Here is a 24310-nt window from a genome sequence, read left to right as displayed (position 1 = left end):
TTGTAGGACTTCAGGGCAATTTTGCTGAATAATTTCTTTTAGTACGGAGTCCAGGTTTTTATTAATTTCTGGTTTTTCTGGAAGACCAATTATTCTCAAATTATCTCTTCTAGACCGGTTTTCTTGGTCTGTCACTCTCTCATTGAGATATTTCATATTTCCTTCTATTTTTTCAGTCTTTTGACTTTGTTTTATTTGTTCTTGTTGTCTTGAGAGATCATTAGCTTCTAATTGCTCGATTCTAGCCTTTAGGGACTGGTTTTCCTTTTCAATCTTGTCATTTCTGGTGTTCAATTTGCTTATCAGTTCATTTGATTTCTGAGCCTCACTTTCCAATTGCAAGCTTCTACCTTTTAAACTGTTATTTTCTTGCCAGATCTCTTCCATTTTCCTCAGAATCTCAGTTTTGAACTCTTCCATAGCTTGTGAGGAGTTTTCCTTATTTGAGGAGGGTCCGGATGCTTGTTTGTTCTCCTCCTCTGTTTGCTCGGTTGTCTGGATTTTCTCTGTGTAAAAGCTGTCGAGTGTTAAAGACTTCTTCTTTTTGTTATTATTCTTTCTCTTCTGAACCTCCTGATGCTGAGTAGCCATCATTAGCCCAGCAGCTTCTCAGCTTTATCCTCGGGCTCAGTGTCTGTTCGCAATCTATTGGCTCCTGAGGTCTGAGTTCTGGTTTTTTCCAAGGTCAAGCCCCCTGGTGGGCCCTCTTGCTTGATCCTCTGCTGGAGGTTTCTTTACAAGTCTCAGGGCGCTGCTTCCACAGTCGTATACCCGTCTGCACTGGTTCCCCACTTAGGCTTTAGTTCCTGGCTGTGTTTGCCTCCACCCACACCTCTGCTCAGCTGGCACTCTGCGCCCAGCGTCCTGCTCCCGCGCGCGCTCAGATTTCGCGTGCTTTTTTTGACTTAATGGGGTCCTAAGTCTTGCTGCTCTCAGGAACAGGTCCCGGAGCTGCTGATGACTCGATGGGTGCCCCAAACTTGCCCTATTTCTTTTTAGCTCGGTTCGGAGCTATAGATGAGTGTGGTGGGGGTGGGGGTGGGGCGGTTGCTCAGCCCGCGATTGAGAGCCCTTTATAGCTTGGAAATGTCTCGATTCCACGTACCTTCCACGCTGTGCCCAGTTGTGGGGTTCCTCCGTTCGTCTGGACTTGTTTTTATGTCCCCTTGAGGAGTTTTGTATGTTTCGGTCAGGAGAGGTTAAGAGCTGCTTCTTACTCTGCCGCCATCTTAACCCGGAACTCCCTCCTCAAATCATTCTTACCCACCTCACAGTCATAAACCCAAGGCAGAACTAGTAGGATTCATAAAGCAAGGACCATCTATCTGTGTCAAGCCAATAAGAACCATGATTTGGAGAATACATCATGTGGTCTCTTTGAGGCTATTTCTCTAATAAAAAGAGGGGGAAAAGCCTCAACCTGCCCAAAACAATTTTAGGAAATAGAATTTTATCTTAAACACTAATGCACTTTCAAATGTGACTCTTTGGGAGGGGAGGTTATACTTTTCTGGAACAATCTTCCAAATTCTCTCTGCCCCAGCAGTTCCTCTCCCTTTTTCAATATTCCTAAAATCCCATTTTCTATCATTAAGTCAAACCTGATCAATTAGGCTGTCAATGGGTATTGAAGGATCTCAAGCATGACTATTCTCTCTTTGCTCAGCTCTGGTCCAATTCAGCACAACCATAATTTTTTAAAAGAGAATTAAAATTTTCTGGGTGAAAATTTAAAAGGAAGTTCATGAAGCTGCAAGTATTAAGCAGAAAATATCAGTGTTATATTGGAGAAAAAAAAAGATGAGTAGTTTTTCAATAAAAAGGTTATGTCTGGGCAGCTGGGTAGCTCAGTGGAGTGAGAGCCAGGCCTAGAGACAGGAGGTCCTAGGTTCAAACCTGGCCTCAGCCACTTCCCAGCTGTGTGACCCTGGGCAAGTCACTTGACCCCCATTGCCCACCCTTACCAATCTTCCACCTATGAGACAATACACCAAAGTACAAGGGTTTAAAAAAAAAAAAAGGTTATGTCTACTTTATATATATATATATATATATATTTGTATAAAAACACATGAACATAGAAACAATCAGAAAAAAATCTTGACATTATTCTTTACAAAGTCTTATGAGAATTATGCATATTTTAAAAAGTAAATCTTATTTATCATGTGAAACATTTATTCAAATAGCCAAGTTCATATGAATATGTAGTGTACTAAAGAAACTGAATTTTGAACATTCTCATTTATACAACTTCTCTTAATCAAGGCTGAGAATTAGTTGTGATATCAGAGGACTGATGGTACATCATGCCTCTAATGCATGGCAGGAATTCCATAGAATAAGGCACATTTTCACCCATGGCCAATGTGAATGAATAACATTTATTAAATGCCAACTACGTGCAAAGCACTATGCTGAGCCATTCCTATTCTAGCAGGGGAAGATAACCCATATATAGAAGTTTAAGCCATAAGTTACATGGAAAGGATAGGTGGCTCTTAGGACACAGAGGCAGGTGAGAACACATTTTCTTTAATGACACTATTTCTGATGTTGAACCATTTGAAAATACTAATGACCTTGGTGGTGAGGGCTTTTTTTTGAGTCTGATTTCTGTTGATTTGCGTTGCTTAACTGTACTCTAATAGAGCCATGTAAATTATCATTTATAATCAAGAGTCTGGAATTATATTCCTATTCCTATCTACTAACCTGTTACTTTGTAATTAGTATCTTTTTATATCCTTATTTGTGAAGTAGTCACCAAACAAACGTTTAATTGTCTTTGCACTTGACATCCCCCCATGCCTAGAATGTACTTCCCCCCATTTCTGCCTCACAGATTCCATCTTCCTCATCTTCCTTCAAGATACAGTTCAAGCATACCTTGTATATGAAGTCTTTCAATTGTTGATGCCTTTCCTTAAAAATAACACTATTTAAATACTTCCCATTTATTTTGCATATGTAGTTCTTGTCTTCTCCATTAGAAGTCATTGGCAATAGGGATTATTTCATTCTGAATCCCAAGCCCCTGGCACAGTGCTCAACACACAGAAGGTACTCAATAAATGCCCGTTGATCAACAGAATGATTTAAAGCTTACAAAGTACTTTTCTGATAACTCTAAGGTAGATAATGAAAGTATTGATTTCTTCATAGATAAGGAAATTGAGTTTCAAATAAAGTAAATTTCAAATAAAATAAATTAAAAGACTTTCACATAACCAACAGATTTTAGAGATGGGATTAGAAAAGTACTCTTTCTCTATGGAGAAGATTTCCCAATGGAGAAGATTCTGATCCAAACTTAATAAAATGCTGGATTCTTACTGACCATGTTCAAGCCATATAAGGAACAGCTGAAAGAACTGAGAATGTTTAGTCTAGAGAAGAGGAAACTTGGGGGTGGGGGTGGGGTAGGGAAGAGACAGTAGAAATGCTTTTTAAGTATTGAAGGACTGTTTTATGAATGAGGAATTACACTTGTTCTGCTCACCCCAGAGGTAACAATGAAGAGGCAGAAAAAGGCACTTTTAGGTTTGATGTAAGGAAAACTTTACTAACAATTAGAGCTATTTGAAAAAGGAATAAGATGCCTTGAGATGTAGCATGGTTTCTCTTCTGAGTTAAGGCTGGAAAACACACATGGTATTCTGTAGACAGATTGTCTTGAGTTTCACAAAGGATAAAGAAACAATCTGGAAGACCAGCCAAGATAGTGGAGGAGCAATTGGTAGAGCACCAACTTCCTCCATAGTTAGTCCAACAATGATCTAGAATGAGTTTGAAAAAATGATTTGAGAAATAGGAGACTATAGTAGGTCATCTTTTAAGTCCCAGATCATAAATTTGACCTTCATGCAACTAGTGCATACCTTTGGGATGTTCCCAAGGGGCTGAAAGCATGGACTTAGTGCATACAGTATGCCAGTCAAAGGATGAGGTGTCCCCAAAGGGACTGGGATCAGAGTCAGTCCCAGAGCTCTCAGTTAAACCAACTTGGTTGTCTGGGGCAAATCATTTCAGAATGAGTAAATTTTAAAAAGGATAAAGAACTATTATGAGTTGAATGCCCTCATAAAAAGGTAAATACAAGTCAATCATCAGAAAAGACTACAAGGATGAAGTTTTTGCATTCTAACAGGGCACATATATGCATACCTTGAGAACCATATTGTCAGAAGGGGTCATAGAGGGAGTCAAATAAGATGGAGGGTCTTTTTATTATGTTTACCAGGAAAGATGTAATATGCAGAAATGGGCAGCCATTTTCTATAGGTGCAAGTTAGCAGTTTGCCACTTTTGGAACATAGAACCTGGCAAAGCACCCAGGGCGTATGCCAGGGTGAGTTAAGGACAGGGTATAAGTTGGGGTCCACAAACCCCTGGGATCTTCACTTCTTTCTCTCATATCAAGGGTTAGGAAGGAGGTGGTGGTAAACTGGACTCCTGGGTGGTTTGGGAGACTTGGATTAGGCAGGTAGGGACAACCTTCATTGCTAGACAAATCAATACCTTATTGGCATAGCCAACAACCTTTAAATCAAGCAAGAGTGAACAGCTATTTTCAAGAAAACAACAGCATCTGACCCAGAGGCCTGATAGCTACAAACAGCAACAGAGTTGGGAAGTGTCCCTTCAAGGTCTTTCCATACTCTGTACCTTAGGGAACAACTGGTGCTACAGTATTTAGTTTTAAATATTTAGCCAAGATCATTTAGGGTACCCTTCACCCACCTTTCCTTCTCCCTCTTACCTACCCTCAGTTGGATTACAAATAAACCCTGTTTGATTCTAAAGCTTAAATAATCTTTGAAACCAAACTACTTACCTTAGTAACAGTAACAAGTTTCAAGCAGTCAGATTTAGATAACATTTCTAGCTGGCTATGGTCATTTCCATGCCAGTGAGATCTTTCATTTCAACCTAGGGTTTCAGGAACAAGGCCTTGTGATTTAGCAAAGAATCTTGAGCTCTTAAAGGAGGCTTAACCCAGCTGGTGTGGGAATAAATCTATACTCACATCTAGCTGTGGTTAGGGTCTCTCTCTCTCTCTCTCTCTGTCTCTCTCTCTCTCTCTCTTCTATTTAAGCAACCATCACTAGCATCTCCTGAGCCCCTTTGTTTTTCAAAACAGTTTGGTGAGCACAGCTTAGGTCAAGAACCTACATTGCATTTTCAATTAACACCTGTAGCAATGGCTCTGGCAAGAATGACTTTTATTGTCAGCAGCTTTTGCCTTCTTATCTGGACAATTTCGCAGGGAGTGTACCAGCTCTAGTTTTCTACTATCCCATAATATTTATTAAGGCTACTTCTTATTTATGACTCTTACAAATGGTTCGTGGTAACACTGGCTGAATTTATATCCCATATCCCAACAACGGCTGCTATTGTGGTCTCTATTTTTCAAGGTCTATGGGCATTGAGAAGGGTATGTGAACATCTGTGGAGAACTGTCAAATCCACTAACGATTCCTTGGTCCAAGCTTTAAGAGAACAGATTAAGCTACTGGTTGAGATCAATAAGCAGATCTCAGAGGGAAAACAATTGGATGAACACACCATTCTCTAATTAGAAATAATTTAGAATAACAAATTCCAAATCTAGCAAAACTGAGGACAAGGCTACTGAGATGGAAACTACAATTTCTGTTCTCCCAATAGTGGACCGTACCATCGTCCAGCCAGAAGGGGGGGATTTTACATATAAAATCATACAAGGCTTTTATGCCTAATGAAGTACTCAAGCGCCATTTCCCCAAGTTCTACCTCAGCCCTTACAGGAAGATGAAAAGGGCCTTCACCCTTTATAATCTGAATTTTGGGGATGTTGAATTTCTGTTGGGGGAATTCTTTTCATCATCTGAAAAGGACAAGTTCCTCCAAGAGACTAGAACTAGAATAGAGTAGAGAATAGAACTTAGAATAGAGTAGAGAAACTTTTTATGTTACATAATAGGGTGAAAGGGGCAAATAGAAGTCTATACAAATCAAGAAGGGATGGGGGAATGGAGATCACCTGAACTAACACAGTGAAGAAGGTAGCACCAGGAGAACAACTGATATATTATAGCAGCATCATTAAAAGGAACAATTTTGAAAGACTTACAAACTCTAAAAAATGCAATGATCAACCATGACTCTTACAGGACTGATTAGAATGCTTCTTTCCTTCTGGCAAAGAAGAAATAAATTAGATATGTTGAGATGTGCATTTTGGACATGGCCAATGTTCAAATTTGTTGGAAACTGGTTTTACTTGATTATGTGTATTTGCTGTAGGTTTTTTTCCCTTGTTTTCCCATCATAGGAAGAGGTAGAAGGGAGAGAGGGTAGATGCTTGTTAATTGGGGAAAATGTTCATTTTAAAAACAAAATTAAAAAACACCAGGAAACAAGAATAAACAAATCTTTTCTATTTTAATATGGCAAGCAGTATCTTTTTTAAACCAGTATGTGATTTTCCATTTGTTTATTTGGGTTTATGTTTTGGGGGTTTGGTTTTATAAGATTACTCACAAAATGAACAATATGGAAATGTTTTGCATAATAATTATTGAACAATTATTTTGTTGAACTAGAAAAAATAATAATGAAATTAATCTAGAGGAACAAAAGACTAAAAATCTTAAAGGAAATACTAGATCTATAACCCAAAGAGATCACAGAGGAAAAGAATTCACATGTACAAAAATACTTGAGCAGCTTTCTACAGTATCCAAGAATGATAAACAAAGAAGGCAATCATTTACTGGGGAATAAATGACCAAATTATGTTATGTGAATGTAATGAAATACTACCATGTCTTGAGAAATCTAGGAAGACTTAGATGACTTACATCCAAATTGAGATACAGATGAAACAAAATGCTAAATAAAAGGTGCCATAAAAAACAGTTTGCAATATATCAACACTGACTAAATGAGAAGGAATACCTAATTAGGAAATCAGCAACAAATTGAAGGTTAAACTTTGGTGATAAAACAATGTTCTTCATCCAAGTGAATATTCAGGCTTCCATTATGCTTGAGTATCAAGGTTTCTAAGTATCATGTCTCAGAAAACACATCATTTTTACTGATGAAACGCTTCTAATCGAATTTGGTTTGGATCATCTTGATGTCTAAGTGCAATTCCACTACGCAGCAGCAGCTCAATATAAGGTGGCCAAAAGGAATCAGTAATTTTTATGTATGGATCATGTGGAGACTGAAGTAAGCTATTTATAAGAACCTAAAAAGAAAAATTAAGCAAAATATGCTTTAAGGAAAAAATCTTTAAAAAGTTTCGAATCTTTCAAAGGATATTGTTCTTTGTTCTAAAGGGCTGATTGAACCATAATGCTAACATTTTCCTAACTCAAAGAATTAATTGCTTAAATATATTACCACACATTTTAAATTTACTTGTTCACTTCAATTTTCAAATTCCCTTTGTAATACAGCTACCAAAATTATAATTGTAATTATGAGACACCTATCTTTCTGATTTTCTTTGCCTAGATATGATCCTATTTTAGTAATTCATATATAACAATTTAGTTTTTTTTTTTTAACCCTTGTACTTCTGTGTATTGTCTCATAGGTGGAAGATTGGTAAGGGTGGGCAATGGGGGTCAAGTGACTTGCCCAGGGTCACACAGCTGGAACAATTTAGTTTTAATCCCTACAATTAATGAAATCACCATCAGACCCAGTAAAAAACAAAACACTATTAAAATTAGTTGCCAAACAAAAATGCATATGGTGTTTAAGACTCTTACTTTTCCAGGGGCAACTAGGTAACTCGGTGGATAAAGCACCAGGCCTACAGTCAGGAGGACCTGGGTTCAAATTTGACCTCAGACACTTCCTAGATGTGTGACCATGGACAAGTCACTTAACTCCAATTGCCTAGCCTTTATACATTCTCTTCTGGCTTGGAACTGATACTTGTATTGATTCTAAGACAGAAGGCAAGTATTTTTTTTAAAAAGATTCTTACTTTTCTTAAGGTAAATACTTCTTAATCATTAATCAGTATTACTAAATACTTTTAAGACCTATAATGTCCTTGGTGGGAGGTACTCCCTCCTTTGATGCAGGCTTGAAATCCATTCTACAATCTAAGATATAAATCCTTCAAAAGTTGATATGGCCCACAAGAGTCAAAATTTGGTAACCAACAAGTACCAGGTACTTTCTCTGTTACTTTCTAAGCTGGTTCTTGAACAACCAATAAAAAAATCAGTTGCTGGTACCTGCCAGAGTATTTAAGTTCTATTATTAATGTCATGAATGATATAAGATCACATCCAAGGCAGGATGAAGTACTAGATTAGAACTTAAAAATGACATACTACACTCTTCTCAAGAAAATGGAATCTCAAAATTCTAATTCTCCTAATCAATTTCCACAATTAGAACACTATATTCTCTTCTCATCTTTGACATATTGTCTCCCTCATCAATAATATTCATAAGAGAAATGGCATGATATAGTGGAAAGCATGTTAAAGCAGAAGACCATTTGGCAACCTTTTAGCAGTTGCCATTGGGCAACAATTACTCAATTAGGAATTAGGTTTACACTCTTGATTCCTAAAGTTAGGATTTAATAAGATTTTCTGAAATAATTTATTTCTTAAACTTAAAGCATTTTTATACATTTGATCCTTGTTTCCCAGTTAAAATATAATCACAGAAATTATCTAAACCAGTGGTTCCGAAACTTTTTTGGCCTACCACCCTTTTCCAGAAAAAATATTACTTAGCCCCCTGGAAATTAATTTTTAAAAAATTTTAATAGCAATTAATAGGAAAGATAAATACACCTGTGGCCATCACTGCCCCCCCCTGGATTGCTGCAGCACCCACCAGGGGGCAGGGGCAGTAGCTCCCACTTTAGGAATCACTGATCTAAACTTAACACCACATAGTATTTTTATACTCCCTTTATAGCTTGTACATTTATTTTGTTTTTTAATTTGTCTTTATTTTTTACTGAGGGTCATATCAAGATACTACTAAATACATAAGAAGTTCTTTGGGGTTTGAATAAAGCATACATTTAGTCTCTACTTTTAAAAAGCTTAAAAATGTCACCATGATTAGGAAGCTAAAATCTTTAAATGAAAAAGTTATAATTCCTTAGCTCTTACATCATGAAAGAGAGACAGATTGTCTGGTTTTATTTAGGAATTTTTTTCTGCTTGAATCCTTGCCACTCTATGGAAAGAATTTGGAATCCTAATTTCATCTTTGAAGGAGCTGGTCACTCTAACCCCCCAAATAAGTCCCATATCCAAAACCAAAGCCCACTCTTACTGTATAGGGTTTTACTATGTAAATCCTAAGTAAATGACACTTTGTCAAATTATCATTTTAGGATGTAGTATATTTTACATCTTTTTAATAAAAAATGGACACCGAATGTTAATTTTAGCCATCTTTTGAAAATTTGAATTTGAATTTTGAAAATATTATTTTCAATTGTAAACACAAAGTAAGAAACAAATTTGGAGTTGAAATTCAACTACATATATTTAGGGAAGATTATGTCAGGTACCTTAGTTAGAGAGAGATGGAATGTGCAGGGTGTGGTGGCACATGCACAGACTTTCCTACTGGGGCAGCTGAGGCATTTGAGCTCAGCAGTTCTGAAATGCAGTGGGGCTAATGTAATTGTCCACGCTAAGTCTGCTATCAATCTGGTGAGCCCAGAAAGTAGGGAGCCAGCAGGCTACTAAGGAGGGATAAACCAGCCCAGATTGGAAATGGAGCAGGTCCAGTTCAAAGCTTCCATGCAAACAAAACTGGGATTGGGACTGTAAGTGGTTGCTGAACTTCTAGCCTGGGAGAAAGTCTCACTAAAATGTGTTTCTAAAAGCATAGATCAGTTTTATTGATTACAATGATTAAAAATTCTCTTTATAAAAAAGTTAAGGGTTTCTCCTAAACAGAGTGATTGGTTTTATTTATAATTTAACTTTTTTTGATGTTCATTATTTTAAAAATAGCAAAATAAAGAAAACTTTAAAATTCATGAAACACTTACCTCTAAAATTTCATGCAGTGTCATTAGTTGTGCAGTTTGCTGACACTCTCTCTAAGGGGTACAAAGATGAAGAATATTCAGAAAAGAAAAGGTTAATAAAGAGGCTTTACAAATATGTTTCTAAAAGAATTAACATGACTACACATATATTAATTATTTTTAAGTGATATTTTGTAATGACTATAATATAATAAATAATTCAGGTTACAGTGTCAACAATTTAATCATTTTAAAGACATTTATCTATAAAGATAATATCTACCATATTTAACATCAAAATAAAATTTAAAATGGGATTTTAAAACCAAAAATTAGGAACACCAACACAAAATGCACATTTTAATAAAAGTAATAATATAAATTCATCATATACACAAACATAGCAGTGCAATAAAGCAAGACAAAATTCAATAAATGGATATAATAATAAAAGGATCACAATGAAGAACAGGAGTTGATAGGTAATTTGTCTCGCTGTCATAAAGAGACAAGGCAGTTTACAGGTAGTGATAAGGTTTCATTAAAAGTGTTTGAATAAATAGCCAGTAGATGGTAGAATTCTAAGCCTGGCATGAATTTGTAATAGTTTAATTAAGAGAAATATATTATACATGTATAACCCAGTAGGGAACTGCTTGTCAGCTATGGGGGGGGGGGGGGGGGGCGGAGCGCATCATGAATCATAAAACCATGGGAAAATATTTTAAAGAAGAAAAAGAAAGAATAGCAATAAATGTAGAAAGGAGCATGTTAATGGAGAGGCTGTGATAAGTAGAGTTATAGGAATCTTAATGAAAATTAGAATCAGAGGGGAGGAAATGAGTGGGTAAGTGGGGGATCAGAATGGAAGACTGAAGAAAACAGATCAGAGGCTTAAAGAAGAGAAAAGGAAGGAGTTAAGATTTTATGTCTAAGCCCAATCTCCTTTTTTGAGTTCTAGTTTCATATCTGACCCATAAGCATCTCAAATATTTGTTCAAAACAAAACCTGTCTCCCTCAAAAACTGACTCCTCTTCCCAATTTTCCTAATACTATCAAAGAACATCATCATCCTCCCAAGAACGCAGGCTTCCAATTCTGGTGTCAAACTTTACTTGTGACAAGTCTAAAATGAAAGTGGTGAACGGGCCCAAGTCAAACAAAAAAGTTTAATAGACATTATTATTTTTTTAAACCCTTACCTTCTGTCTTAAAATCAATATTGTTCCAAGGGAAAAAAATACTAAGGGCTAGACAATGGGGGTTAAATGACTTCTCCAGGGTCATACAATGTAATGCAGAATTTATGCAAGATCTCTTGCATTTGGAAAATTTCCTTAGGCAATCCTGTCAGTTAGGAGAATGGAACTTTGGCCAGGCAGGTGCCAATCCCAAGACCTGACATTTTGAGCTGGGACTATAAATAACCCTGCAGAACCAACCTGGGAGTTCTGATTTCCTTGACCTCACCCAGACACCCAGCTATCACTTGACTTCCCTTGGGGACCCGGGAGGGATTGAGGGAGGTGGGACATGGACGGGAAATTAGATTAGGTCAGCCTACCAACAGGTACACCCCTAAACCAATTCATCAACTTCATCTGTCTAGCTGGTGGATCACATAACATTAGGGCACTGAAAATTATCTCTGGCTGAGGGGCTGGTTCCCTCAGCCCGATCTTACCTTCTAGATCCATTGCCAACACTGGCCAGTCACCCTTAGCAATAGCTTCTCCAGACCCTAAACCCTCTTTTCTCAGTTTTCCCTTCTGTATTTAAATAAACCCTTAGCCTGAAACTGTGGGCTTCTGTAGTTACTTATAACATCATCCTGGGCTAAGGGGCTGAAGGAGAGGGGAGAATAGCAACCACTTGACTCCAAAGGAAGTACTGGCCAAGTATCCATTTTATTCAGGAAGTGTGTGAGCTTTACTTCCTGTTCAGTACTGCTTTCATTCCAGGAGGGAGGAACTCCTTACTCTCCACCTTAAAGGAGCCTACAGACAGCAGAGAGACTGACTGGGCATCACAGCTCAGGCTACACATCCCTGGCAGTCTCAAATCATCAGTTCCAGTAGTTGTAGGCTCCTTGACCCAGGTGACTCACTACCAGCTCCCCTGTTATCAGCCACATTACCCTGCCTTATTATAACAACTAAGAATTATCTGAGGGCAGATTAGAACCCAGGACCTGACATCTCCAGGCCTGGCTCTCTATCCAGTGAGCTACCTAGCTGACCCTGTATGGATAAAATTTTAATTTTGAAGGTTACAAATTAGTTTTGATATTTTCAATTGTGTTTATAAATTCAGAAACAAATTATAAACTAAAGATAAGTTTAATTTAATAAGAAAAGACTTTCTTGTCAAGAATCTTTACTACCAAAATCAGGATATCTTAGTTTATAGAGAGAAGACTGGATTGAAATTTATGTAAATTTCAAATTATCACCTTTTTAATCTAAGTTACCTGAAGTTCAAGAAAATTAGCTGGCTTGCTCACTGTCATAAAGCTACATAAGAGTCAAAGGAGGGACTGGAACACAAAAATTCTCTATTCCAATTCAATCACAACACCCAGGGAAGTAATATCAAAGCAGTGTGAAAGTATGTGTATAAGAATATTTAGGCAGCTCTTTTTGTTGTAGCAAAGAGCTGGAGACAAAATGGGTATCTATCCATTTAGGAATGTCTGATCAAATTGTGGTACAAGACTATAACAGAATGTCGTTGTGTCAAATGAAATACATGGATTGGTACTTGTGCTCTCACTTGGTAATGCCACCTAGGATATGTGAACTATTCAGAGGGAAGAATGGGAGTTCAACAATGAGGAGAAGGAAGGGTACAGTGCTATCCTTATTTCATTCAATCATATTTTAGTGTATTTTAATGTACTGAAGTTTATATGTGTAGATAACAGTGCTTTATGAATTATTTTATCTAATTTTAATTAAACTGCTCCTTACAAAATAGGCAAGAGATTTTAAAAGTTCCCAATATAGGATTGCAGACTGAAGGAAATTCTAATAATGTAAAAATATTCAAACAAGGAATTGGCAGACTAGACAGTTTTCTACTCTTAATGTGAGCTCTGTTAAGATGCAACATGAGGCAAAAACAATGACAATCTAGTCAGATAAGACAAGAAATTGACCAAAAGGATTTGAAATTATCAATATTATTTGGAATATGTACTTATATTCACTATCATTAATGAACTGTGCCTGAAGTGAACATTGTACCTTACAATATTTTTGTTGTTGAGTTGTTTGCAGTCATGTATTACTCTTTGTGACCCCATTTGGGGTTTTCTTGGCAAAGATCCTAGAGTGATTTGCCATTTCCATCTCCAGCTCATTTGAAAGATGAAGAAACTGAGGCAAACAGGGTTAAGATACTTGCCCAGGGTCATGCAGCAAATAAGTATCTGAGGCCAGATTTGAACTCAGGAAGAACAGACTTCCTGACTCGAGGCCCAGTACACTATTCTCTGTGCCACTTAGCTATCCCAAGCTTTGCAAGAATAGCTAATGATAGCAGGAAAAATCACAATTAAAAGGCTTTTTAAAAACTTAGCTTTTGTTGCTGTGTATCATTTTCTTATCTGTACACTTAAAAAAACTTGAAAACAAATCTCTGAACCATTTAAATGAAACATTTCACTTGGTTTTGAATCCACTTGTTAAAAAGATTGAAAATACAACGATGCTAGCTGCAAATAATTTGCCCTCTAAAGTTAACCTTCCATAAAGTTTATATGCATCTTGTCTGTGCCTATTTATATACATGTTTTCTTCTCTGTGAGAATGTAAAGTGCTTTGAGGGTAAAGAGATGCTTTTTACTTTTTGCCTATTTCACTAGCACTTAGCACAGTCAGGTTTAAATAAATGCTTGCTGATTGATTGATAATGAATATAAAAGAACAATTAGCTGATATCAGTGTAGATGAGTAATTCTTAATCTGGAGTCCACAGATAGATTTCATCAAGGAGTCCATGAAATTTTTTTTTTAATATTTTAACTATTTCAATAATTGTATTACTTTGTAATGATATTCTATTTTATGCATTTAAATTAAGAACATTATTCTGAAAAGAGGTCTATGGACTTCACTAGACTGCCAAAAGATTAAATCTCTGCATAACTGGTATATGGGACTGAAAAAATTAATATCATGTTTTAATGAATACAATTCATATCTTTGGATCTGTTTCTTTGTGAAATTATCTTTTTCAGCTATGTCAACAATTATAATCAAGTACTGAAATAAACTGAATTTTGAATCAGATGTCTGAAGCACTAGCACAAAGTACCAAGGACTTTTAAAAATAGTAATATTTTATTTTCATAATGTAATATTTTAACCATAGCAAAAAGATTTTTGTGACATTTATTTTTAACTTATTTTAAAATTTAAATTTTTAGAGTTTATTTTAATTTTATCCTAACCTCTAAAAAAATTTGTTATTGCAAATGTTTTAGAATGCACATAAAAATGGTACAATAGTACAAATGTATAATATACAAACTTAAATGCTTAAATGTTTTTTTCCTGACAGTGTAAAATCAAGATTTAAAGCAAACAAAGGATGAACAAAATTATGCTCAAATAAGTATTTTACTTTAGTGTTAAATAGATTGAGTACCCTTCTTATCTATCTAGAATGATTATTTCTTATTTCAGGTCATAGAAAGTAAGAAATAAAAATTTAAAGGGGTAGAAAAGAAAGAGGTTAGAGTAGTAATTCAGCAGAGATATGCAGATTGATGACAAGAATTCTTAGAAAAATTTTGAAATTAGAGCCTTTTTCCCCATGTTTCATTCTAATCCATGTCTACATTATAAAATGTTACATAAATGGGCCTATTGTATGGGATATCTATGAGTATCATATTCTAAAAAGTTGTTTAACAAAATGTTTATTATTACCATTAAAACAGAACAGAAGGCAAGGTTGTCCCATGGTCTATTAAAATCATACTATAAAAATTCTCTGCTGCTACTTAATCAGAATTTTTAGAGTCCATTAGGTCAAACCTATTTTTTCCTCAAAAATAGTTTATTATATATTATTCACAAAGGTCTAGTGCCTTACACACTGGCATTTGGTAAACTACTTCTATTTAAAAAAATCCCAATAAATATTTAAAACTTACTTTTCTCTTCTTATTTCCATTTTCTTCAGGGAGAGGAAAATGCTTGTCTAGAAACTCAACCAGAGAGGTCAAGAGTTTCTCTCTATAGCTTTGTACTTTAGTCAGTTTAGTTTTCATTTCAAAAAAAGTCCTAACAAACATTAAAGAGAACAAATGAGACGTAAAGCACAATTTTAAAAAACATTAGAGAAACATTACCTTTTTTGTAGCAAGCCTTACAAATGGATTTTGATATGTTTCACACACATTAATTCTAACTCAATATCTAGTTTAAAAATAAAAGTCCTCAACTTAACAAATCATAAAATTAAACAATACAGAGAAAGCAGTTTACAAACCAATTAAGCAATTTTTCATTAACAGGAGTCAAGACTATATTTGCAAACCCCAGTACAATTTCCCAATAACTTTGTTTCATGCAACACAAACAAGTTTATGTTGCTATCTCACTTATAAAATCTAAGAGCGGAGTAGAAATACCTTTTCTCAGAAAATGGTATTACTTGATTTTTTCGTTCCTTACATATTTCACTGAGAGATGCTACTAGCTCTTCTTGCTCATCCAACCACTGTTGCTCTCTTCAAAGAAAATAATATATAGAAAGAAAGATCAATAAATTCTGTCATTTCAATTGCTATTCATGTTGCAATGAATGCACTCTATGATATGTACCTCGTTAAGTCTTCCTTTAGTTTCTGGTTCTTTGACTGAACCGTGGACAGTAGCATTCCAAGATTATGGTCTAATTTCTTTAACTACAATATAAAAAGACCCACAAGCATATTTATGTTGTTTATTAAACTATTAATATCCACCTAATATCTTCTTGAACTACTGTTTAAATACTCATTTTTATTTGATGTCATTTTAAAACACTTTTAAATTGATGCATTTTTTAAATACTTCTGGTACTTCTCAACAATTTCCCCATTTCTCCCAAAACAAACCTCCCACAGTTAAGAAAAATGATTTAACACATTGGCCATATCTAGCAACAATGCATCATATGTCCTATTGAGAAGAGGGTGACATACTTCACTATAAGTCTTCTGAGTGATAATGACAATTGTTCTCAATTTATATTCTAGTTTTACTTTCCAGTTTAGAAAACAATACTAAATGAAAGAAAATACACCCATTGAATGTATTTTGGGACTGATTTGGTAAAGCATATTTCCAGGTTTTATATAGTCAAATTCCAGTCTAGAGATTCTAGTTCTGGAATATCAGACTTGGTAACAGATATTGAATGCATCATCTCATTATCTGGATTTATGTAACCTTTAAGTAATTCTTTATCACTAAGAAGCAGTTACATATATATGAGGACAAAATTACTGCTTTAAAACCCCTAGAAGGAGGCAGCTGGGTAGCTCAGTGGATTGGGAGCCAGGCCTAGAGATGGGAGGTCCTAGGTTCAAATCTGGCCTCAGACACTTCCTAGCTGTGTGACCCTGGGCAAGTCACTTGACCCCCATTGCCTACCTTTACCACTCTTCTGCCTTGGAGACAATACACAGTATTGATTCCAAGACAGAAGGTAAGGGTTTAAAAAAAAAAATACATAGAGCCCAAGAAGCTGCTCATGTGTGTGGGAGGAAACAGAGATCAAATTTGATGTAATGCAAATATTTTTAAAGCACAGCTCTATTATGACATTTCTTTTTTTTTCTGTTATCTTTGCAGTCTACCACCACTGTAACTTATTCAGACATATTAATATATATACCAAGAAAATTTAAGTTTAATTGCTATGCTAAGAAAACACATTAAGTTTGGCATTTTAAATTTCTAGGGATAGGACTATAGGGAGTGAAGCTATGATTTTATTGGTAGAGGGGAACTTGCTTGGTGAAGATCCCTCTACTAACACAGGCTTCTACCTTCTCTGTAACTTATAGTTTTAGAGCTGCCATCAGCACTAAGTTAAATGACTTGCCCAAAGACCCACAGCCAACCTGTTCCAGAGGCAGTATCTGAAGCTAGGTTTTCCAAGACTGGTGGTCAGCTTTCTATTCACTATGCCACAATGCCTATATCTCAACATACCAAATTAGTATTTATTTGCACAATGGCTAAATTGTTCTCCCTTCATAATGAATCACAGTCAAAAAAGGCATCTTATTTCCCATTTAGTACTTGGCTACAATCTCTGTTGGAATAAACAGAAATTGAATAAATAGTTGTCACTGACATGATAAAACTGAACAGGGTTTTTAATTTATGGCATACTTAAAGGAGCACAACATTTCAGAATTAGAAATGTAAGAATACTCTATAGTTAATAGTCTTCAACATGAAACAAACATTTCATGTTACTCTTTCATCCAATGCTAATATCATATAAAATATTCTTAGTAGTATTCAGCAGAAAATGTATATCCCTGAGTGCCCCTATATTATCAAAAAAGAGAAAGAAAAGATTAACAAATTGGACATGCAACTAAAAAAAAACTAGAAAAAAAAAACAAATTAAAAACCCTCAGATAGAGACCGAATTGGAAATCCTAAAAACCAAAGGAGAAATTAATAAAATTGAAAACAAAATAATGACTGAACTAATAAATAAGACTAGGAGCTGGTACTTCAAAATAGACTTAGATAAGAATTTTAGTGAGATTACTGAAAGCAGAGTTGTATTATTAATAACAATTCATCAAAGGGATTTCTTATACATTTATCTACTTAAAGTATTATTCTAAAGCAGACTACTTTTTTTTTTTAAACCCTTACCTTCCATCTTAGAATCAATACTATGTATTGGTTCCAAGGCAGAAAAATGGTAAGGGCTAGACAATGGGGGGTTAAAGTGACTTGCCCAGAATCACACAGATAAGAAGTATCTAAGACTAGATTTAAACCCAGAACCCAGAATCTCTGGGCCTAGTTCTCACTGAGCCATCTAGCTTCCCCCCAAACTATATGTTTACATTTATATAACTAAATGAAAAGTGTACAGAGTAAGAGATCCCACTAGGCTTATTGTCTGTTCACTAACATTTGATGTCAAAAGGCACAATCCTGCTTTAAAATCTCTCCTTTAATGTGTTTATCTTGCTTGTTAAAATCATACAAAATAACTTTATTCTATTACGACTAATATCAAGTGAAGCTTTCCAAAGGTGATTGTTACCATTATGGAAGATATCTGGCAGACTCCAAATTAGAAGAGATTCCATCTAGATGGCAAGGACTGCTAGATGTGTTTATTGGAAGATTACACTGTTCTCAATGTATCAAGTTCCAAAGGATTGCAGAGATTCCTATATGACTCCAGAATTCCTCAAAAGAATTTGCCTTTACTATTCACAAAGAAAAAACTAAGTGGAAGAAGAAGGCCTAGTGCCTAGAATGATGTCTGGTGGAACAGAAAACTTATAGTGGAGTGATTCCCAAAGTGGGTGCCACTGCCCCCTCGTGGGTGCTGCAGTGATCCAGGGAAGTGGTGATGGCCACAGGTGCATTTATCTTTCCTATTAATTGCTATTAAAATTTAAAAAAAATTAATTTCCAGGGGTGCTAAGTAATATTTTTTCTGGAAAGGGGGCGGTAGGCCAAAAAAGTTTGGGAACCACTGCTATAGAGCTTCAGCACACAACATCCTGGGCATCTACTGTAGCCCAAAATTGAATTGGCAAAAGAATAAGTTATACATGCTTTAAATGACCCCAAACTTCTTCCTGAAACAAAGACTCATCTTAACATCAAAATTCTTCAAGTGATGCACCATTGCTGCGGTTCTCTGATATTGCCCCTACCCCCACCCCCCATTCTTCAAAAAATAGAAGTTGCAGGTCACCCAAAACACAATGAAGAAGTATAATTGGGGGAGGGGGGGAAGGGGACAATATCAGAGATCAGTCATGTAATAGATTGCCAAGAAAGAAATGTGTAAAAGAAGTAGGGTAAAGAATGGCACCAGAGAAGTATGTAACTTGAAAAGGAAGTGGACCAGTCATGAAGCTAGTGATCAGACAGAACTAATTATCTTTATACTTGAATCCTCCCCATTTCCTTTATTTCCTATTACTGTAAAGGGCAACATTTTCTTCCCAGTCCCTTCAGGCTCACAAGCTCTCATTCTGGATTCCTCACTATCTCTCAGCCTCCCCATATCCAAGCTGTTGGGAATGCTTATAAATTTCACCTTCTCTCAAACACACTTCTTTCTCTCCCCTACACTAGGGCAGACCCTTATTACCTCACACCTGGGTTAATGCCAACAATCATCTAATGGGTCTGCCTGCCTGCCTTAAGCCCCTCCCTACCCCAATCTATTCCATTTAACCACTGAAGTAAGTTTCCTTAAAATGCAGGTCTGACCTTGTCACCTCCTACTCAGTAAACTCCAGTGGCTTCCTCAATTCATTATGCCATCTCTAGCCCCCTTTATCTTTACCTCTCAGAATCTGTCTTCTTCCAAAGCTTAACTCATTTGTCACCTCCACCACAAAGCCTTTCAGGATTCTCCTTCTCTGGCCTCCTTGATTTCCCTTTTGTTCTATTTGTGTACATATTGTATCCCACAGAATATAAGCTTTCTGAGGGCACAGCCTATTTAATTTTTGTTTTTTATGCCCAGCACTTAGCACAGTATCTTACATATAGTAGGCTATTTAAAAAAAAAAAAATTTAAACCCTTACCTTCCATCTTGGAATTAATACTGTTTCTTGGTTCTAAGGCAGACGAGCAGTAAGGGCTAGGCAATGAGAATTAAATGATTTTGCCCAGGGTCATACAGCTAGAAGTGTCTGAGGCCATAACTGAATCCAGGACTCCCCATCTCTGAGCCACTCAGTTGCCCACTATGGTAGGCTTTTAATAAATGTGCTTGGTGACTTGCATTGAAGTTTAAAGATTTAAGTTGCTTGTTCATAGTCAACGCAAGTGTTAGATTTTAATCCAGGTCTCTTCCTGCAGACCAAGCCCATTATATTATCCATACTTTCTAGGGAAAGTTATTGGAAAAGGAAATAAACATGTTTTTGAGCACAGAGATATGTTAATAGAACTTTTCGTTAAAACATAAACAGTATTGCCAAAAACTGTCTTTAAAAGATGGCTTCTACATAGCAAACTTTTAAAGACAACAAATACCTACATGTACATATATATTCCAGTGTCTTGACATATCTCAGGCATGTCTTACTTAAAAGGTATAATTCTATACTTCATGAATCCTTTAATTGTCATTAACTAATTCTAAGTCTGAATATTTCTGATGAAAATATTCCTTTGTAATTCTTCCCATTTCTCTTACCCTAGAGACAAGATGTCTACCCAGCTCTGCACACAACTTCAGAGATCTAGCTCTACCAGCTCTACACCATCATCCAGTGACATTTACTCTCTAGAATATCTTTCTTTGCTTCTTCCCAACTAATCATAAAAAAGCCTTAATATACCTTGACTTTGCCTATTCTCTTGTTTATCTTCCTATAAGCAAAAAAAAAAAAAAAAAAGAATACAGTTTCATATCAACATTTATAATCTCCCACTTAACGAGACTTCAAAAGCTTCCCCAATAATTAGAAGTGCAAAATGAGGTATGGATTTTCTGCCAGTGCTTTGCCTAATTATTCTGGTCAGGGGGAGGAGTAGGTAGTGCTAGAGATGCTAATATTTAAAAATACACAGAAAAAAAGAAGTCCATAAGGAGGCGCAGAAGAGAACATTCTTTTCAATTTAATAAATTTAAAAAAATCTGTACATAACAGAAGTACATGATTTCATATATAATCCTTTTAGTTATTCAATGTATGGTGAAATGTTTGATGATTAGGATAATGCTTAAAAAAAGGTGGGAAGGGCAGTTGGGTGGCTCAATGGATTGAGAGTCAGGCCTAGATAGGGTGTCAAAGGTTAAAATCTGGCCTTAGACACTTCCTAGCTTGGTGACCCTGGGAAAGTCACTTAACCCCTATTGCCCTTATTCTGCCTTGGAATCAATACAATAGTATTAATTCTAAGATGGAAGGTAAAAGTTTAAAGCAAACAACCCCCCCCCCCCATCACATTTCAAATGGAAAAAAGCTTTTCTAATCATTCAAGTAATTAGTTTACCTTTCATTTTGTAAAAGGGAATCAAACATCTCTTTGCTTCCTCACATTTTTACATTTATCCCAAACTTAAAATGAACTGAAATTTATAAAGGACAGTAATGTTTATAGACCAATATGTCTCATTTACCTTAGCAGAGGATTCTATAACTTGTAAATTTGGCTCAGATAAAAAACTACTTTCAGTTAAAGAAAAAAATCCCCTTCCATTTAATATCTAATTTATAAGCAAGCAAAAACAACAACAAAAAATCCTGGGAAAGTTTAAGGGGTAAATAAGGATTGTAAATTGTTTTATAATAATTTTTGAATGTCATGTATAAATTACAGTATAATTACATTATCTATGTTACATAGTTATATATGTATTATATAGTTAATGAACTACTTTAGTTCTAATTTATAAGGAGTTACTAGAAAGTAACTAAATAACTTACCTCATCTTTTCCTAGTACTACTAGACTTTCTGGATTCAATGGGATTACTAGGAGAAAAAAAATATGAAAAATTACATGTATTCTTGTCTTACTTGCTTCTGGTATATTTCTTAGAAAATTTAAATTTACTCAGTGATCTAAAAATCCCAAAATTCATTATCCAATTCTACATTCTAATACATTTAAAAATTTAGTCTAATGATTTTGAAAAACTGTTCAAATTATACAATTCAAGATTGTGCGTGAGATAAAAATGATGAGTCACTCAAATAAAAACCTGGAATCAGAAGGTAGGAGTAAAAAGAGGCAAATGTTTATTCCCTTCCATTAAAGAGAACACTTCAATAATAGGCTAAGAAGTGCCAACTCACTAGGCAGCAAACAGGCAATATATACACAAGGTCCCACTCTCCCACCCCCAGGCCTTGGCCTACAAATCAAAACCCCTGTGCTTTATCGTAAGTTAAGTTTTACAAGGATTTACAAGAAGCTATGCCTATGGGCAGGGTTTGCAGTTGGACACTTGGAATCTTGGGAGATTCCTGATGCCATCCTGGGGCATGAGACCAATTGTCAGTTGGGCTGTGCCCTATATAAGGGAGGGAGAGACTGGACCCTGTGACTCATTTTGGAGCCAGGGATCCAGGGTGGTTGAGGTTAATCCTTTCTCTCCTCATTTAATTAGTCTTTCCAAATATCAACTAGCATACCTGAAAGCTACAGAATTATTACTGAGTTTTAGGTTCAATTAATACAATTCAACAAATTGGGGGTTGGACATCGGGTAGAGGGAGAGGGAAAGTGGGTTTAGATTACTTAGACAGGTAGGCTTAACTATCATTGCTGGCCAATAGCAATATCTCATTGACAAACCCAACAAACTCTTGGGGAACAAGAATATATGTCAGACAACTAAACATCACCATCTGGCCCAGGGCTTCTGAGCCCTGGGTCAGCAGCCAAGCATCTATTCATCTATTTATCTTCAATCAAGCTGCTATCTAATTTGTCTATAGGCAAGTAGTGTCATCTAAAGCAGGCCAGATCAACCAGTGGCCTGACTGGGCCAGTAGGCCTGGTTAGCTCAGCTATCAACATTCTGAAGCTGTTAGATTTAGTACTTAGAGCTAAGATCAAACTTCATTCAGGGATTCCTAAAAACCTTCTTCCCTTCTATCAGTTTCCCTTGTTGTTTGATTACCACAAGTAAAAGTTTTGTTTATAAAATTCAATCCAGCTACTGACCTTTTGTTAGTTGACTTGGCAACAGTTGGTCAGCCTCAAGAAGTTCTAGGGCAAGTTGAAGGGTCAGTCTTACTCCCTGAAGTTGAGCTTAACTACCATCATTAATATCAATAATCAGATACATTATTGATTATCATTGTTATTCTAATATTATTGATTTAGTTATCAATAATTAAACATCAATTGGTGCCAGGAGGCTAGTCTTCCTGAAAAAACACATTGTGATTGGTCGAGGGGATTCTACAGGAAGTTTAGTTGTGTTATCTGATTTCCTGTTTATACCTAAGGAAGATTTAAAGCTCCTTTGTCATCTGGGGCTTTCTGCTTTACCTTTGCTAACAATTACATTATTTACAATCCAGTCCCTCAATGATCATAACACCTTCCATGAAAGAGAGCACTTCAATAAAAGGCTAAGTGCCAACTGACTAGGCAGCAAATAGACAATATATAAACAAGGTCCCACTCTCCCACCCCAGGCCTTGGCCTACAAATCAAAACACCTGTGCTTCCAACCCAAATTAGGTAATGTAAGAGGAGAAGAGGAACAACTGAGCTGTTCATTGTTCTTTCTGTCCTGCATCAGTCTCTCTCCTAAACTTGTCCTAGAGTCCTAAATCAAAGGTAACAAACCAGCCTTTGAAAGTTGAATGCTCATTCTGAGACTAACACACTCAATTCTGTCTCACACAATGGGGTGAGAGATCCAGACTACTATAGTCTAAGTTCTACTTCAGAATCTCCTACACATGTCTCCTGAACACTCATTTCAACTGAACATTTATTAAGCATCCACCATGTAGCTAAGCACTAGGTGATACAATGACAACAGACTGGAAAGAGCCAGGAAAAAAAGATTTGTAGCACAGAAGCCAAAAGAGGAGAGCATATCAGAAGAGGGTGATCAACAGCTAGTGATGTCAGTAAGAATAAGGGCTAAGAAGGTCACTGGACAGAAAAGTTAAGATGGCTGGTAACCTTAGGAAAAAGTTTTCATCATGTGATGGGCTACAAGTCAGTTTGCCAGGAGTTAAAAATGAGTGAGTGATGAAATGACTCTTTTTTGGAGTCTGACACTGAAGAAAGGTAAATAAAGGATGACACAGCCTGAGGGGATGTCAGGGCAGAAATACTGGTTTTTGTGGCTAGGGGAGTCCCAGTCATGTTTGCAGTGTAAAATTTAAATTTAAATTAATAACAATAACTTTTTTCCATAGAGTGTTATTAAAAATCACTAAAGATAAAGAAAGCAGATTAAAACCTAATCTAACCTGACTACCGCCTGACTCTCAGTGATACACCAAAACTTTTATCCTCCATCCCCACCACCACTTGCCAGTTGCGTTCACATCAGATAAGCATGCAAATGAGATGCAGGGT

At 36.1% G+C, this 24310-nt stretch overlaps 1 protein-coding gene across 1 annotated transcript in view; it reads right to left on the bottom strand.

The window, feature by feature from the left end:
• Nucleotides 1-7084: 7084 nt before the first annotated feature.
• The window catches only part of CENPK (centromere protein K), a 36833-nt gene continuing 19607 nt past the window's right edge, over nucleotides 7085-24310 (bottom strand). The window contains exons 4-9 of the mRNA XM_044657718.1: nucleotides 21686-21732; nucleotides 15860-15942; nucleotides 15667-15765; nucleotides 15187-15316; nucleotides 10046-10096; nucleotides 7085-7243 (exon numbers count right to left, since the gene is read on the bottom strand). Of these exons, the coding sequence (XP_044513653.1) occupies nucleotides 7085-7243; nucleotides 10046-10096; nucleotides 15187-15316; nucleotides 15667-15765; nucleotides 15860-15942; nucleotides 21686-21732 (569 nt within the window). The remainder of the gene's footprint in view (nucleotides 7244-10045; nucleotides 10097-15186; nucleotides 15317-15666; nucleotides 15766-15859; nucleotides 15943-21685; nucleotides 21733-24310) is intronic.

Source organism: Gracilinanus agilis, chromosome 1 (genome assembly GCF_016433145.1).
Source record: "Gracilinanus agilis isolate LMUSP501 chromosome 1, AgileGrace, whole genome shotgun sequence".
NCBI lineage: Eukaryota > Metazoa > Chordata > Mammalia > Didelphimorphia > Didelphidae > Gracilinanus > Gracilinanus agilis.
Note: the sequence above shows the minus strand (reverse complement) of the source record. Positions and strands in the feature narration are given on the sequence as shown.